The sequence below is a fragment of the Narcine bancroftii genome, chromosome 7 (genome assembly GCF_036971445.1).
Source record: "Narcine bancroftii isolate sNarBan1 chromosome 7, sNarBan1.hap1, whole genome shotgun sequence".
NCBI lineage: Eukaryota > Metazoa > Chordata > Chondrichthyes > Torpediniformes > Narcinidae > Narcine > Narcine bancroftii.
In genome coordinates, this window is record NC_091475.1 from 181,500,959 (window position 1) to 181,518,260 (window position 17,302).

General features: G+C 38.4%; 1 protein-coding gene across 13 annotated transcripts in view; it reads left to right on the forward strand.

Moving 5' to 3' along the window:
• Positions 1-17,302, forward strand: part of LOC138739469 (protein furry homolog) — a 446,682-nt gene that overhangs the window by 403,312 nt on the left and 26,068 nt on the right. For 11 of the 13 annotated variants that reach the window (XM_069891583.1, XM_069891579.1, XM_069891586.1 and 8 more), the window contains 4 exons: positions 492-692; positions 2,531-2,692; positions 5,618-5,763; positions 15,497-15,704. In XM_069891583.1, coding sequence (XP_069747684.1) covers positions 492-692; positions 2,531-2,692; positions 5,618-5,763; positions 15,497-15,704 — 717 coding nt within the window. Of the gene's footprint in view, positions 1-491; positions 693-2,530; positions 2,693-2,997; positions 3,264-5,617; positions 5,764-6,595; positions 6,667-15,496; positions 15,705-17,302 lie in introns of those variants that run through there. The other 2 variants (XM_069891588.1, XM_069891589.1) reach the window with 2 other exon arrangements.

Here is a 17,302-nt window from a genome sequence, read left to right on the forward strand (position 1 = left end):
ACAATCAATATTCATTATAGTGAAGACCAATCATTGGAGATGGTTTTTTCCCAGGCACCAGGATACCTTACGAATCACAAACACAATTTTTCTGGTAACCAAAAATGTCTGTCAAAGTGACCAGAGAGTGCTTGCACTGCAATTTATGAGTCAGTAATATTGCACTTAATTATTTAGCTCTTGATAAACTTTGTTAAGTCCCAGAAATATTGTCAGTTGATATTATCTGTGAAAGAGGAAGACAGTTCCAATTATTAGATTATTATATTATTAGTAATAGATTAACAGCTAAGAGTATCTTTTTAAAAATCAGTTGAAGTAAATGCTTTAAGGTGGTTAAAAAGATTTCACCAACATATGCGGCTGAAAAGAGTAGATTTGTAGCCTCACAGTTGGATCCATTATGAATTTAATGCAAGCATATGTTGGTTAGTGCATATGTGCTGAGTACATGTATACTTTATGATTTATGTTGAACTTTTCTCTTGCAGGGTGAAAGTATGGATACCTTTAATTGGGGAGTGCGGAGACGTTCTCTTGATAGCCTAGGCAAGGGAGATATGCAACTTCTAGAGGAGAGCCAACTCTCAGGAAGCACACCAAGTCTAAATAAAATGAATCACGAAGATTCAGATGAATCCTCTGAAGAGGAAGCACTCACATCAAGCCAAATTCTGGCACGATCACAACTAGTATGTCAGTGTTTTCTAATTTACAATGCAATTCATAAAAGAAACCAAAAAATTAAATTCTTTGCATAAGTTAACACAGTTGGCCTAGCGGTTAGCGCAATGCCTTTACAGTGCCAGTGATCGGGATGGGTTCAAATCCTGTGCAGTCTGTAAGGAGTTTGTATGTGTGGGTTTTCTCCAGGGGCTCTGGTTTCCTCCCACCATTCAAAATGTACTGTGGATGGAGGTTAATGGGGTGTAAATTGAGCAGCACAGACTCAAGGGCAAAAAGCCTGAAATGGCTGTATGTCTAATTTTTAAAAAAATTATAGCATTTTCCATCATGTCGGCCATTAAACTATTGTGAGTAAACAATTTAAAGTGGTTTTTAATCTTAAGTATTTATTTGAATGTGGAAATATTTTTCTTTTTGAAAATAATTTCTCCTGTTCCTTTCTATGTCTACACATCTTTATAAGACTATGAACATGTTGTTCTCTGAGCTTGTATTAAAAAAAAACACATTGTTATTAATACACTGCATCCATAAATAAGATGTTCAGTCAGGAAATAGGATCATTAATTTACTCTACAATCCTGCTAAGTGGTCTCTGCATCATATCTTTGCTGATTTCAATCATGAATAGCAAACCTTTTATTTTGGGACTAATACTTATGGTTATTGTCACCCTGGAAATTCCTGCATTTACCCTGTCAAGGCCCTAAGAACTTTATGTTCCAACAAGATTTTTTTCTAAATGCCAGAGGTTCGCTCAGTTTAATCTTTAATCCTTTCTCATAGGACAACTCTTCATCCAAGATTAAACCATCTACTGAAGCATATTTTAAGTGTTAAATTTAGTTCTTTATCTACATAAAATGTGCTTCCAAATTAAAGAGTAAATCTAAATACATAAGTAAAACATGATTTTTGATGGGGAAAATAGAAGAATTTTGAAATTACATGGATAAGCAGATGACTTAAATTTACCTATCCTCTGCATAGCCTCTTTTGTGAAATACTTCAAAAGTGCAACATGATAGCACACAGTACTAGTGTGATTTTGCTATGAAATATTAAAAGTTCATCCAAATGTAGGCATTTTAACAATTGTGATAAATTAAAGTTCATTGAAATGGAGGAAAATTATTGTCCATGTGAGAAACTTGGTGTAGTGGTAAAATTTAGAGAGGAGAAGCAATAGGGGTACTCAAACTTGAAGGAAATGACCAGTGCCATCTGACAATTAGATTTATACTAGAGCCTCAACGATACACCATATTTATTAATCTCTTAGATAACAAAATAAAGAGCCATCTCCCCAAGTTGACTATTTCTTAAAAAATGAAGGCATAGTTAGTTAACAGTGTTGACAACTGCAGAAAATTGCAAAATGCCATTAAATAAGTGAACACAAATATAGTGGATTGACTTTGATCTAAAGAAATAGATCCCAGTATTTTTTTTTAATTGTCTAAGATTAGAAGTGTAAAGAGATATAAGGTTCCACATAAACAGATAATTAAAATGTAAGGTCATATACAAAAATGCAATTAGAAATAGTATTTTTATCTTGAAGCCTGGAATATATTAAAGAGGCAACTTAACCACTACTAAATGAAGACCGAGTTGGATCTCATTTTAGAATTCTACACATTGCATCCTCAGGACTTGGCTTTCAAAATGTTGTTCTATTAGCTTCAATGTATCTAAATTTCAAGAGCAGAATATAAATCATTAACTATAACTAGAATTTAACACAAGAAAGATTTAGGTTAGGGATGAGTAGCATGCACATTAAATCACTATACCCTCACAATTAGTACTGAGAATCTCTTGTTAAATTTATTTTCTGTAGCTAATGAATTTTGCTCCTGTTGAGGACTTAAGTCACATGGATTCACTGTCAACATCAGGTGAAACAGCCTCCCTGGATCCACCTTCAATAAATACAAGGACACCGAGTTTGGAAGTCTCTTTGGCTGATGAAGCAAATCAGCAGGTTCCTGAGAGGTCAAAGGTGAAAGAGCTTTGGCGGCATGTCAATGAATGTTCATTTTAAATAAATATTTCCAAATTACTCTATACAATTATTTTGGGACTAAGTGGTATAGGGAGTCTTTGATTTAGAGGGTTTGCTAATGCGTGGCTGTACCTGCATTTATTATCCTTTGCTTAAGGTTGTGTGGGTATGCATGTATTTTGATACCCTTTGCTTATTTTTTCTTGGCTCTGGGAAATGATCATTAAGGAGTTTGCACTTTTAAAAAATGAATTCTTAGAACTGCCAGCTATATTTATGCTTAACCACTAAATTTAATTTAGAAAGCTCCTGAAACTATAAAAACAAATTTGGATGGGTTGAGGTTATTCCTTGTCCTGTTTACCATGACCAAGTGGTGAATATCTGTGCATGTGCAATATTGAATCTGTGGTGGCTGGGAGAATATTATGGAGTTATGCATATTGCTCCAAGGCCATGCTTGCTGGTATACAGCTAAAGTATTGCAACCTGAGACTTCCAAAAAAACCCAACGACATTTGACACACCAGTGGATAAAATCAACAGTCCTCTGTTTCTGATGTCAAGGTTGGTGAGAAATGAACTCTAATTTATATTTGCTTTACTGGAATGTAAAAATGAATATTTTGTACTCCAAGATAAAAATAGACTGAATCATCATTCTTATTCCAAGTTATATTGGGTTTTCACAATTGGAAATCAAATTAGAACCAGGTTTAAAATTGTATTCAATCTCATCTTGTTTATTGTATTTTTTTTTATTTTTCATGAGGCTGTCTTAAGATGATTTCTGAATATTGCATTGCTGGGGGTTCAGTGCTGCTTTCTGTAGCATCTCATTTAAATAGATAATGCATCTATAAAAATGCTCAGCTTTCTAATTGGGAATGTGACTGTTGGTAGCAACATGGATAAAAGTAAGCTTTATAGTTGCTATCACAAAGTGATGAAATGTGCAATTCAGAACCGTGAATCTGGTATGCACTAAGGACTGCACTGTAAAGCTTTTGATGAATGGTTCAGGCACAGCAGTTTGCTGATGGTATGGCTCTCTGATGCCCCTGCAACCATGCTGATGTCCCTAGATTTTGCTGTGATATAATTAAATACATTCCATAACAGCTTTCCTTAAACTGTAACTGATGATGAGGGCAGTATCTTACAGTTTGGCATTAGTGATGAATGAGATTCACTACATCCGATGCTTCCATAAATAATGGAAGGCTTCTGTCAGGTGCCTTGAGCCAAATTTGAATGTGACACCCCTTCTACCTCAACATACATCCTGTAGTCAATAGCTTGGTTGGAAGAAGACTGCACAGAGCACTGGCATACATTCTGAATCTCTTAAGCCATAATACATTCCAGGTGGCAACTTCTGGTCTTAGCTGTAATTTCACAGTTCACATCACACGACTGCACTAAGGATGCTACTGAAATTCCATTTCTTTTTCCTTGAACAATTGCTGTTTGGAGTATTTTGTGTCCTTTGCTGATTCCATGAGGATTCTGGGAATGATAGACACCATTTGGGGTCCATAGTGAACCTCATAGTCAATTGTCCTGAAAATTTAATTTCCATCAATCATTCCTCTACCTGCTTGCTGAATCAATCAAGATCCTACTGCAATTTCTGCCAATCATCTTCACCATCTACAATACCAGATTCTTTTGTGTCATCTGCATGCTAAACATGCCATGTACGTTTTAATCTGAATGATTGATATAGATGACAAGCAGCAATGGGTCTAATTCCGAACCTTGAGGCACACCGTTAGTCACAGACCTCCGGACCAAAACAACAATTTTCCTGCATCACCCTCTGCTTCCTTCCATTATGCCATTTTTCTATCCATTTGGCTAACTCTCCTTGGATTCTCGATGATCCAACCTTCCAGAGTAGCTTACCATGCAAAACCTTGCTGAAATCCATATATACGTCGACAGCTCTGCCCTCGTCAACCTTTTAGGTCACATCTTTAAAAAATTCAGATACATGGAATGTGATCTCCCACTTACAAAACTGTGCTGACTATCTCTTGTCCATTTCAGTATATCTTCTCTCTCAGAGTACTCTCAAGTAACTTGCCAACCACAAATGTTAGGCTCACTGGCCTGCAGTTCCCAGGCTTTTCTCTGCAACCTTTCATGTAGAAGCACAACAATTTCCACTCTCAAGTCTTCTGGTACCTCACCTGTAATTAATGTAGATTCATAAATCATAGCCAGGGCACTTGCAATTTCCTCTTTAGTTTCCCACAGGGTTTCAGATTTATCTGATCAGGCCCAGGAGATTTGCTTATTTTCAGACACATCAGGATCTTCAGCACCTCCTCAACCACAATATTGACTTTTCTCAAAACACTACCATTGACTGCCATAAATTCCCAAGATGTCATGTCTTTCACAACGGTAAAAACAAAAGAGAAGTACTCGTTGAGGACCTTGTCCATTTCCTGTGGCACACAAGTTAACAGCATTGATTTCTGAGGGGTCACATTTTTTCAAGTTACCATTTTTCTTTTTTATGTACATAAAATCTCTTGAGATTATCCCTAATGTTTACAGTTTGTCTCTCCTGATCTACAAATCTGTATGTTCTTAATGTAGAATCTTCAAAAATTAAAATTGCAGGTATAAATAACTAAAAATCACAATAGCAAAATCACTGAACTACCCATATCAAATCTTATCCTTGCTATTATGAAGGGGATGTTTATTTATTTTAAATATTGTGGCTAGTTTTTAGGCTATAAATATATTTTTAAATAATGATATAATATGCTATTTGTAATGAAAGTGAATGATGACAATGTTACAAGATGCTAACTTTTGCTAGATTTTGCTTAGCCGAGTATTATAAAATGTACTGTTGTTTATTTAATTCAATGTTTCTAATTCTTGGTGCTTAATTTATTTTAGGAAAATGAATTTATGATTGAGGAAGATGAACCTTCTGGATCCACAAGTGAACTTCCCTCTGCCCTTGAGGGTAATGACAGTTTCAGCCTTGAAATAACAGAACCGGATGAAAAGGGTGAAGATGTGAATCATTCAGGACTTTCAAGGTTTAAATAAATTACACAAAGCATTCAATAAACTTTGTTGTTTCATATCAAAATTCACGGATTTAAAATGGTAGCGTAGTGACTAACGATGTGGTAATTATAGACTTTTAAGAATGATTTGTTAGTACAGATTATATAAATATAAAGATGAAGAGTGAAATAATGGTGGTTATGTGAACAAGTCCTTAAAGGTAGCAGAGAAAAGTGGTTCATCATGGATTTGATACAGCACAAAAGGGCCCTATCAAGCCCCTTGGCTCCCTATGCAGAAGTGGCTGCTCTCTTCCCACTGCTGAACTAACATGAGGGTTGTGGATTACATTGGCATTTTATTTTATTTATGATTTTTTAAACTTAAACTCAGTTATCAACATTAGTCAATAATATCAGCATTGACTAAAATTTACAATTATCTTATCCATTTTATAGTTTTCTGCAGAGTTCAAGCTCTATTCATCTCCCTTCCTCCCCAATCCCTTCATTTAACACTTAACTAACCACAGTCACATACAACTTTCAAGACCCTCACAACAAAGGTATGAAATATATATCAGGGTTTTATAGGTTTGTCACCACATGGTGGCCAGTGCTGAGGCTGTTTTCTTCTCTTGACCTTTTCCTGGTTGGGTTAGGAAGGAACTTCCAACACCCCCCCCCCCCCCCACCCCCCACCAGCACCACCACTGACTGATAGATGGATAGACGGGGAAGGTAGAGCAGTGAGGTGCGATGGTCCACACTATAATCGTGCTCCTATGGATTTTAAGTATGGTTGCCAATTTTTCAAAAAAGTGTTATACTTTTTTCTCAAATTGTAAATAATTTTCTCCAGGGGAACACAGCTTTGCATTTCTGGATTCCAGCGAGTAATGCTCAGGCATGAGTCAGATTTCCAGGTAACCGGTATGTACTTCCTTGCCACTGCCAATGAGATCATTATGAATTGGATTTGAAACTTGGACAGGTTCGTTGTAAGCCTAATGTCCATTATATTTCCCAATAGGAATAACTCTGGGTCCTGTGGAATTCTTTACCTATGATTTTTTTCTCTAGGCTTTGGCCTAGTTCCACCCAGAAGGGTCTCACCTTGGTACATGTCCAGATTGCATGCACAAAGGTTGCTGTTTCAATGCCACATCTAAAGCATTGGTCTGACAATTCTGGTTTAGATCTGTTCAATTTTTGCAGCCACAGGTGCAACTGATGTAGAAAGTTGTGTTGTACATTAATGATTGCAGTCATGCTGTTATTCCCACATCCGACTCCCACCTCTGCCTTGATTTATGAAGGTCTGGTTTAGGTCCTTCCACTTGGAGCAAGAGATACATTGCCAAGATGAACTTCCGTGTGTTCCCCCTCCGAATCATGGCCTTTATGTCACTGCACATTGGTAGGGTCATAGTTGGACCTAATTTGTCCTGCAGGAAAGATCTTATCTGGAGGTAGCAATGGAGCATCTTATTTGATAAATCATACTTAAGTCTGAGTGTTGAAATGACATTAATTGCCCCTTAACGGTCCTCTACACACCTGATATCATTACAATGCCAGGTGTCTAGGATCTTGTTATCTACTGTCAGTGGCTGTTTTTGAGGACACCCTCCCTTTGATTCCTAGATACTGGTTAATTTTATTCCAAATTAAGATAATTTATTTTCGTATAGGGCTGTCTGTTATCCCAGATAACTATTTAGCATTCCATTTATAAATAAAGTCCTCTGCTACCTTCTCACCTACCCCATGCAGATCAATTTGTGCCCAGGATGGTACATCTACCCCTTCAAAGAGTGAGGCGATGTATCTCAACTGGGCTTCCCAATGGTATTTCTTGAAGTCTGGTATTCGTAATCCACCAGACTGTAATCCCAGGTCAATTTTTGCATAGAGACCTTGGCTACCTTTCCATTCCATAAAAATCTCCTTATTCGCGAAAGCAAATTTTGGAAGAATCCCCAGGACAACGCCATGGGCAGTGTCTGAAAGAGGTACTTAAGTTTTGGCAACACATTCATTTTAACACAATTGACCCTGCCCACTAAAGTTATGGGCAGGGATATCCATCTATTTAAGTCCTCCTCAATTCTCCCAAGCAAGGGGGTATAATTTAGTTTATATAAATTATTCAAGTTATTGTCTACTCTGACTCCTAGATATTTAATCCTGCTTTGTGGCCACTTTAAATTACTGTTTTCCTGGTATTGACTGTAATCCCCCTTAGAAGGGGCATAATTTTGCTCTTGTCCCAATTGATCTTATACCCAGAGATCTTCCCATAGTCCTCCACAGTAGAGTACAGCTTGAACAATGAGTTTTCTGAGTCTGTCAGATATATCAGTACATCATCAGCAAATAAATGTTCTTCCTGGCCTAATCTAAAACCTTTGATTTCTGGATCCTGGCAAATGGCTTTGGCTAGTGGCTCCATGGCTATTACGAACAGGGATAGAGATAGCGGGCACCCTTGTCTACTTGATCTTGTCAGTGGGAAAGCTGGAGAAATTTGTCTGTTGGTCGCATGGTACAGTGCCCTTATCCAATTTATGAAAATTGGCCCTAACCGCAAGTTTTCTAGCACTTTGAACAAGAAACCCCACTCCAATCTGTCAAATGCCTTTTCCCCATCTAGGGCCACAACTAAACCTCTCTCATTATACTCAACAGTCTGCCAATGTTATCCGCTGCCTGTCTTTTTTGCAGAAAGTCTGCTTGGACTTTATTTATTAGTTTTTGCAGATGTTTCGCCAATCTATTTGCCAAGGCTTTGGCCAGTATCTTATAGTCTGTGTGAGCAGATCTTTGTTTTTTTGAAGGATCGTCATAATGATTGCTATTGAAAAAGATTCCGGGAGAATATGGGTTTCCATTGCCTGGTCTTTCACCTCCAATAAAGAGAGCCATCAATAAATTCTTAAATTCCTTATAAAACTCAGGTGGAAACCCATACTCCCCTGGACAATTGTTAGTCTGCAGTGAATTTAATGCTTTCCCTCTCTCTTCTTCCGTAAAGGAAAGATCTAGGCCTTCCTGTTCTTCTGGGTCTAAATTTAGTCATTCTAGACAGGAACTCACTGGCTTTATTGGAAATCCCTGTCAATTCTGATTCATTTTAACCCTCATAGAATTCCATGAAAGTCTCATTAATCTCTTTTGGTTTATGTGTGATCCTGCCATTCCCAGTTTGTACTTCATTGATTGTCCTTGAGACCTGTTCTGTCCTCATCTGCTAAGAAATGACCTAGTGGGCTCTCTCTCTCAATTCTTAGTATTTTTGTTTTGACCGCATTACAGCCTTTTCCACACTATACATTTTTTTTTAAAATTTTTTTATTTTTCACACCATAAATCACATTAGCCATGATGTACACTATTTCTTTTTCACACATATACAGTGACTTTTTCTCCCCCCACCCCCTTTCCTCCCAAACCACCCCCTCACCCCCCCCTCTCATCCATTTTAGGTATACAATCTAGGTTGCATTAAGCCAGTCAGACAATGTTGTCATTCAACAAAATTACACCAGAAATTCTACTGAGTCCATTCTTTTCTTTCCTTCTCCTTCCATCAACTTAGGTAATGTTTGTCCCGGGTAGGTTTTCGCTATTGTATTTAATGTAAGGCTCTTGTTCGAATATTTCAATATTATTTCTTAACCAATATGTTATTTTTTCTAATGGAATACATTTATTCATTTAAATTTGGTAGTTTCTTCCTTTTAATTTGGTTATGTATTCCATTAATATTTAAAGACATATAGTTCAGCGTAGCCCTTTTATATTTTGTTTATCTTCTCTTTCCGTTTTTCCATCATTACCTTTCCTCCTTTTCCATTTCTGTTTTCTTATTTTCAACTCTTTATAAGACAACATTCCTACAACATCTAACATTTTCCTTATTCTCCTATTTCTATCTTATTTATCCCCAATCTCCCCTTCACCTCCTGAGTTGTCCTTTATCCCTTGTCGGACAACCACATCTCCCCTCTCCATTTGGATTTGCGAATCCACTCGCAAGCGTCAACTGATTTTGCAGTGACCGCTATTTCCCCCCACCCCGCCTCCCCCAGAAAAGATTTCACTTTTCATATGTCACAAAGGTCACTCTTTTAATTCCCTCCTTATTCTCTCTATTCCATTACCTTCCCTTATTAATTCTTGTCTATACTATCTATATTTTCCTCTAAGTACAGATACATTCATGTATGCTCATTGTCTCTATTCACTCTTATACCTCTTTACCCGCATACATATCAATCGTGATCATTTTTACTCTCATTACCCGTCTTCATCCCTCAGTCTATTTTTGTCTTTACCCACATACATATCAATCGTGATCATTTTAACTCTCATTACCCGTCTTCCTCCCTCAGTCTATTTTTGTAATTGTTCTGCAAATTTTCGTGCTTCTTCTGGATCCGAGAATAGTCTGTTTTGTTGTCCTGGAATAAATATTTTCAATACCGCTGGATGCTTTAGTATAAATTTATACCCTTTCTTCCATAAAATCGCCTTTGCTGTATTGAACTCTTTTCTCTTCTTTAGGAGTTCAAAACTTATATCTGGATAAATGAAGATTTTTTGCCCTTTATACTCCAGTGGTTTGTTGCCCTCTCTTACTTTTTCCATTGTCTTCTCCAGTACCTTTTCTCTTGTAGTATATCTTAGGAATTTTACTACAATAGATCTTGGTTTTTGTTGTGGTTGTGGTTTAGAGGCCAATACTCTATGTGCCCTTTCTATTTCCATTTCTTGCTGTAGTTCTGGACATCCTAGGGTCTTAGGGATCCACTCTTTTATAAACTCCCTCATATTCTTGCCTTCTTCATCTTCCTTAAGGCCCACTATCTTTATGTTATTTCTTCTGTTATGGTTTTCCATTGTATCTATTTTTTGAGCTAGTAGTTCTTGTGTCTCTTTAGTTTTTTTATTAGATTTCTCCAATTTCTTTTTTAAGTCTTCTACCTCCATTTCTGCTGCTACTGCCCGCTCTTCCATCTTGTCCATTTTTTTTCCCATTTCTGTTAAGGTCATCTCCATTTTATTTATTTTCTCTTCTGTGTTGTTTATTCTTTTTCTTAAATCCTTAAATTCCTGTGTTTGCCATTCTTTAAATGACTCCATGTATCCTTTAATAAGAGCAAGTATATCCTTTACCTTGCCTATCTTTTCTTCTTCTATTTCACCATACTCTTCCTCTTCTTCTTCCTCTGGGTTGACCATCTGTTGTTTCTTTGTTGCCCTTTCCTCCTCTTCTTTCTTGTTTCTATTGTCTTCTGTGGTCTCTTCTTGCTGCAGGTGTTCTGCAGCTGTCGTTGCCGGCTGTGGAGATCGACTCCCCAGCTGGTCCCCCCTCCCGTCGGTGTGTTTTTTTTCATTCGCATCGCGCATGCGCGATGCGCACTTTTACTCGGATCAGCGAGCCATTTTTGTAGTCCATTATTTACCGACCTGAGGGAGCGGGTTTCTCTCTCCGCAGCGGGCCTCTTCGGACAGGTAAGGCCTTCACCTTTTTCCTCCTTTGTCTTCTCTTCCTCTCTTCTTGCCGTTGCTTTCGATTTTTCTTTTTTTGTCGCCATCTTCTTTCCACCTTTATACTCACTTTTCTGTAACTTTTATTTCTGTGCCTTTGTGTTTTCTCTTGTTTTTCCCGACTTTTCTGGAGAGGGCTGGAGTTCACCGTCCGGCCACTACTCCATCACGTGACTCCCCCATTACACCTCTCCACACTATACATTTGTAGCATATTGTATTTAAGTTTTTTATTTGTTAGAGCTCTGTAATGGTCCTCTGATCCCGATTTTTGGAAATCCTTTTCTAAAGCGACTAATTTCCTGTTCGAATTCTTTTTTTACTGTTTTGATGTATCTAATTATTTGACCTCTTAAATATGCTTTGAGGGTGTCCCATAAGAGGAATTTATCTGGAGAAGAGGTACAGTTGGCCTCACAGAACATGTCTATCTGCGCTGTTACGAAACTACAAAGCTCCAGCTTCTTATATTATTAATATCAGGGGTGAATGATCTGAGAGAAGTCTAGCTGTGTACTCAGCCTCCATGAATCTACCCTCTACATGGGCTGAAGCTAGGAAAAAATCTATTTTAGAGTAGGAGTCGTGTTGTTTTGAGTAGAAGGAATAAAACCCTCTCCCTTGGATGCTTCTGGCTCCACACATCTATCAAGTTCAGCTCCCTCATAGCATCAATGGTAGCCTTTGCTGCCTTCATTTGCATTATTTTCTTTGTTGACTTATTTAAGACAGGTTCCAGACAAAAATGAAAATCTCCCTCAACCAGAATGTTTTCTTTTCCCTCTGCAAATCCCAGGAAAATGTCCTTTATGAACTTTTCATCATCAAAGTTGGGGGTGGATTTTGAATATATCTAGCAGTGCACCATTACAAATCTTCATGTTCTGTCTGATCACATTCTGTGCTATCAGAATTGCCAACCCCCACCCCCCCCCTCCACCCCTCGCCTTGCATTTGAGCTGAATGAGGAGGTAATTACCTGGTCCAGCCATCCCCTTTTTAGTTTTTGGTCTTCCCACTCCGTTAAATGTATTTCTTTAAGAAAGGACAGATCTGTTCCCATTTTATTTTATGTGTGCCAAGACTATTTTTCTCTTCACCGTTCCGTTCAAACCATTAATGTTAATGCTAATGTACTTTAAACTTTTAGCCATTGCCTCACAGATTCTCAGACTTGTGTCTTCCCCATACCTCTTTCGCCCCTCATCCATCGTTCATCCAATCTTTTTCCTTCAGTCATCTGCTCCAGCACACTGGGCCCTTGACAGACTGGGAAGATAAAATAAGAACAAAGGCCTCAAACCCAAAAAGGACAGATAAAAGAAAAAATTTCAACAAAAGAAGAAAAAACAAAAGTAGCAAAATAACAAAACAAACAAACCCGAACCCCATACAACACCCACCATTAAAAATTACCACCCCCATACATTTCCCCTTTCCATCCCTTCACAGATCTCCACTTCACTCTTCACTGGTGACTGAATCCCCCCCCCCCCCCCACCACGTCATCACCACCTCCCTCTATATTAAAGGTTGTGCCCTTCACACCCATCTACCTCCCTCTCCTCTCCAGCTCCCTTCCCCCTGTTTCCAGGACCATTTTCCTTATTACATTTCTTCCCCTTTCCACTTCTACACCCATATATTTACATTTTTTACTGTCATTATTTCATGAGCATTGTTCCCATTGCTGATTGTTACATATTGCTAGTTGTTTGACAAACCTTTGAACTTCTTTTGAGTCTGAGAAAAATTTCCTCTCCTCCCAGCATTACTATTTTCAAATTTGCCAGATATCTGATTACACAGTAATACCTATTTTGCTTTGCTGCCATTTTCAGTGGTTCCAAATCCTTCCTTTGATGCAGGAGGCTCCCACTGATATTAGGATTAAAAAAACACTTGATTGCCCTCCAGTTCCAAGGGCCTTCCCCTTGCTTTTTCCCCAGCAACCACTGCTCTTAAAAAAAATTTCTTGGTCCTAGTGGTGCAGTAGCTCTACCAACAACAAGCATGGCCTTTGTCCAGGGCTAAGGCAAGTAAAGAATGACCAATGGGCCCTTTCGATCTCCACTGATTCCCCAAGCTTTCCTTTCGAAAAGTCTCCAGAAGCCAGCTTTGAAAGAAGGCTATGGGGTTTCTCCCCTCCATTCCTTCCTTTAATTCCACTATTTTAAGCTTGTTTCGCTGGCTATAATTTTCAAGAATATCAATTATTTGCCATCTGCCCCCCACGCTGAAGCTTCATTTTCCAATTGCCCTATCCTGTCCTCTTTATTTCCTGTTCTTTCTTCCAATTCTGTTACCCTCCCTTGCAAAGCATTTAAAACTGAATGACATTTGTCCAACTTAACATTTAACTTGGTCATTTTCCTGCCCAAGTCCAATGAGAGTCTCTTTTCCATCTTTGCCATTGCCTCCAAAATTATCCACAGTGAGGGCTCTGAGTCCCCTCTCATTCCCGACGCCACCATCTTGGCTACCTCGTGCAGCCCAATACCATCCTCCCTTTCAACGGCACCAACATCCACATCACTCCCGACTTATCTGTCTCGAGGTCGCTGCTTCCCGCTGTCCATCAGAGCTCGTTGTTCTCGGGTGGGGTACCACTTTCCTCATCACTAGATGAGCTTGCTAAGGTGGGACCAAGGTCTCCTGTACCTCCCCTTGCTGTCCCCTTACTCATTGCCGGGCTACGAGCCCGTATTCCTGCATCACACCATTTTCCTCGAGGCGGCTCACTCTGTCTCAGCCCCTCCACCATTCTGATGCCTCCCGGTGATTGGTCCCTGACTGTGCCACTGGTTTTCTTACAATCACCGACTTCTCCCACTGCCAGTCAGCTGGGCGAGCATTGGGGGCTCCCCCACATCAGGTCGCTGCCATCAGGGCTCTGAGCCCACCATCTCAGTGCTTCCCACGCCATCTTGCAGTTGTTGAGTCAGGCTGTTTTTACTCTCGCAGTTCAACACTGTTCTGGACGCCGTTTTCTGTTGATTGGAGTTCTTTCTTCCCATCTTCTTGTAGAGGCTTTATTCTTTCATTTTATTCTATTAATATCTTATAAATTCAATTTATAGGTGTTTTTCTTTCATCCTGGTCAAGAAGCTCTCAGGGACATGTCCTACTCCTCCCTTCGCATCACGTGACCTCCTGCATTGGCATTATTCATGGTGCTCATTTTTATTTAGGTGTTGATGGAGTGTTGGAAAGATCTTCTTCCAAGTTAATGCTGCCTTTAAATTTATTAGTAATTCTGTAATTATTGATTGTACAACATCCACTCTTCCCTTCTCCTCCACTCCACTCTCTTGGGCAAACTTGTTATCATACCAATTTCCCCTATGCCTATTCCCCCTCTCCCCAGTGATCTCCCAGCTCAACCAATAATTTCTGAATCTGAATGTTCCCCAACTCCCAATCCATATCACCTTCAAACCAGCCTCAATCATTCAAAACCAAACTCCTACCACAGCCTTACCCAGGTCATCTCCAAGAAGGTTATTTTCCTTTCTCCCCGCTTCTTCCCATCCTGCACCAGAGTAGTATTCCTACTCTGGCCCCTAATTCACTTCCATTGCACCATGGCAAAAGATTATTGAGTCAAGTCTTGCTGTAATTTTAGATATTCTATCACTGAGGTATAATTTGATTTGAACCCTTGGGCTTTGCAAAAAATGCCTGGAAAGCATCACATTTTGGGCAGATTACAATTTTTAGTCCAGCAAGAGTTTCATGATAAATTCTTCTCTCTATTAACAAAATATGCAGTCAAGCTGTATCTTAGTAGCATTAGTCATGATTCATTTGAGAGGTAAGCTGAGGAGATGCAAGATCATTTTTTACTGTCATTGATTCTTGGAAATTGTTCTTTTCCTTTAGTCTCTATTCAGTTTTAATTTTAATATAATTACAAAGGTGAAGCTGTCACAATTTACATTTATCCTTGATCTCCAGTCATCCTGCACATTTTACAGTAAACTGTGCTGACAAATAATTATGTTATAAACAAGCTTGTTAGAACTTTGAACAAAAAGTGATAGTGAGCAATGAGTTTGAAGCAAGAAATGACAGATTTACCTAATTCATCTAAGACCAGAGGAGGTACTAACAAGCCTCTGGCTGACTGAAAAGAGTAGGTCTTTAGCTTCAAATAGCTATTCATTTTTCAGTTTCACAACATGATGTTTATTTTATTTCTTTGCAGTTTTGCTGAAGGAGATAGACTTGAGCTTCACGAACTCCATTCATCACCCCCTCCTTCGCCTTTCTTTTCTGCAATTCTGGCAGCATTTCAGCCAAAAGCATGTGATGATGCCGAAGAGGCATGGCGCACCCACATCAATCAGCTTATGTCTGATTCTGATGGGTCATGTGCAGTCCATACCTTTCATGTTTTCTCTTCACTGTTTCAGGTGAGAAGCCACCTTTGTATACAAAATGTTTCTTTTACTTGAATTACTTTATGCAAAAAGGATTATTTCCATTATAATATTTTACAAAATTACAATTACTTGTTTACAATTATGTAGAATTTTTTGGGGAGAAGTAATTCTATTCCTTAAACTATTTTAAGTACTTTTTTTTGGCCTAAAAACTGAAAATGCTGAAAACACTCAGCAAGTCAGGTAGCATCTGTGGAAAGAGGAACAGTTAATATTTCAAGCCCTGAAACATTAACTGTTTCTCTTTCCACAGAAGCTAAGGATGGAGTCATCCCTTACCAGTAGTGGCTCAGTAAGGTAAAGTTTGGCCCAACATGATTTAACTATGTGGGTCTGGTTCCAAAAAGGCTGGCTTATACTGTGTTCAAGTTTGGGTCATCTTGGACCATGTTACATCTGGCCAACTTCTACCTTTACCCCTGGTCAGGGTGACTGGTCTAGTAATGCCGCATGTGATCTCTTTTCATTACTACAAGCACTGTCTGCGCAGCATTACAAGTATTTTTTTTAGTCTGTCTGCCAATGCATCTGGGTAGTCAAATGTGGCAAAAATAAAATAGAGTACTCAAGCTTGTGCTTCAATGGTCATAGTTATGTCAGGTTTGGGAAGGGTGTTAACTTTATACCTGAGAAAAACTTCACACACATAACTGCTCTGGCTGTGGAGGCTGGTGTATTTAATGACACAAATTTCAACATGGGGAATAGTAATTTTAAACAGTGGAAATTGTAGCCTAGATCCTTAACAAAATGTGCCAAAAAAGATTTTTAAATGAAGTTAAGATAAACTTCCTAATCAAGAATTGGACCTTGAGTCTTACAAACATAATCAATCTCAGTTACTAACTTGATCACCGATTGTAAAATGGGCACCATGCATGTCCATTTCTACTCTATGATCTGTGTGTGTGAAACCTTTGCTCTTTTCATTTGTTTGGTGATTTTTATTGTATTGAGTGAACACCATATCTGGAACATGTGATCCACTTCTCATATTTTATGACACATTATTGCTATACTGGATCTAAATAATAGTTAAATGCAAAATTTTTTTTTAAATTTTTTATTTTTCACACCATAAATCACATTAGCCATGATATACACTTTTTCTTTTTCACACATATACAGTGACTTTTTCTCCCCCCCCCCACCCTCCTCCCAAGCCACACCCCCACCCCCCCCCTCATCCATTTTAGGTATACAATCTAGGTTGCATTAAACCCGTCAGACAATGTTGTCATTCAACAAAAATACACCAGAAATTCTACTGAGTCCATTCTTTTCTTTCCTTCTCCTTCCATCAACTTAGGTAATGTTTGTCCCCGGTAGGTTTTCGCTGTTGTATTTAATGTAAGGCTCCCATACTTGTTCGAATATTTCAATATTATTTCTTAAACTATATGTTATTTTTTCTAATGGAATACATTTATTCATTTCTATATACCATTGTTGTATTTTCAAATTATCTTCCAATTTCCAGGTTGACATAATACATTTTTTTGCTACGGCTAGGGCTATCTTAACAAATCTTTTTTGTGCATCCTCCAAATCAATTCCAAATTCTTTGT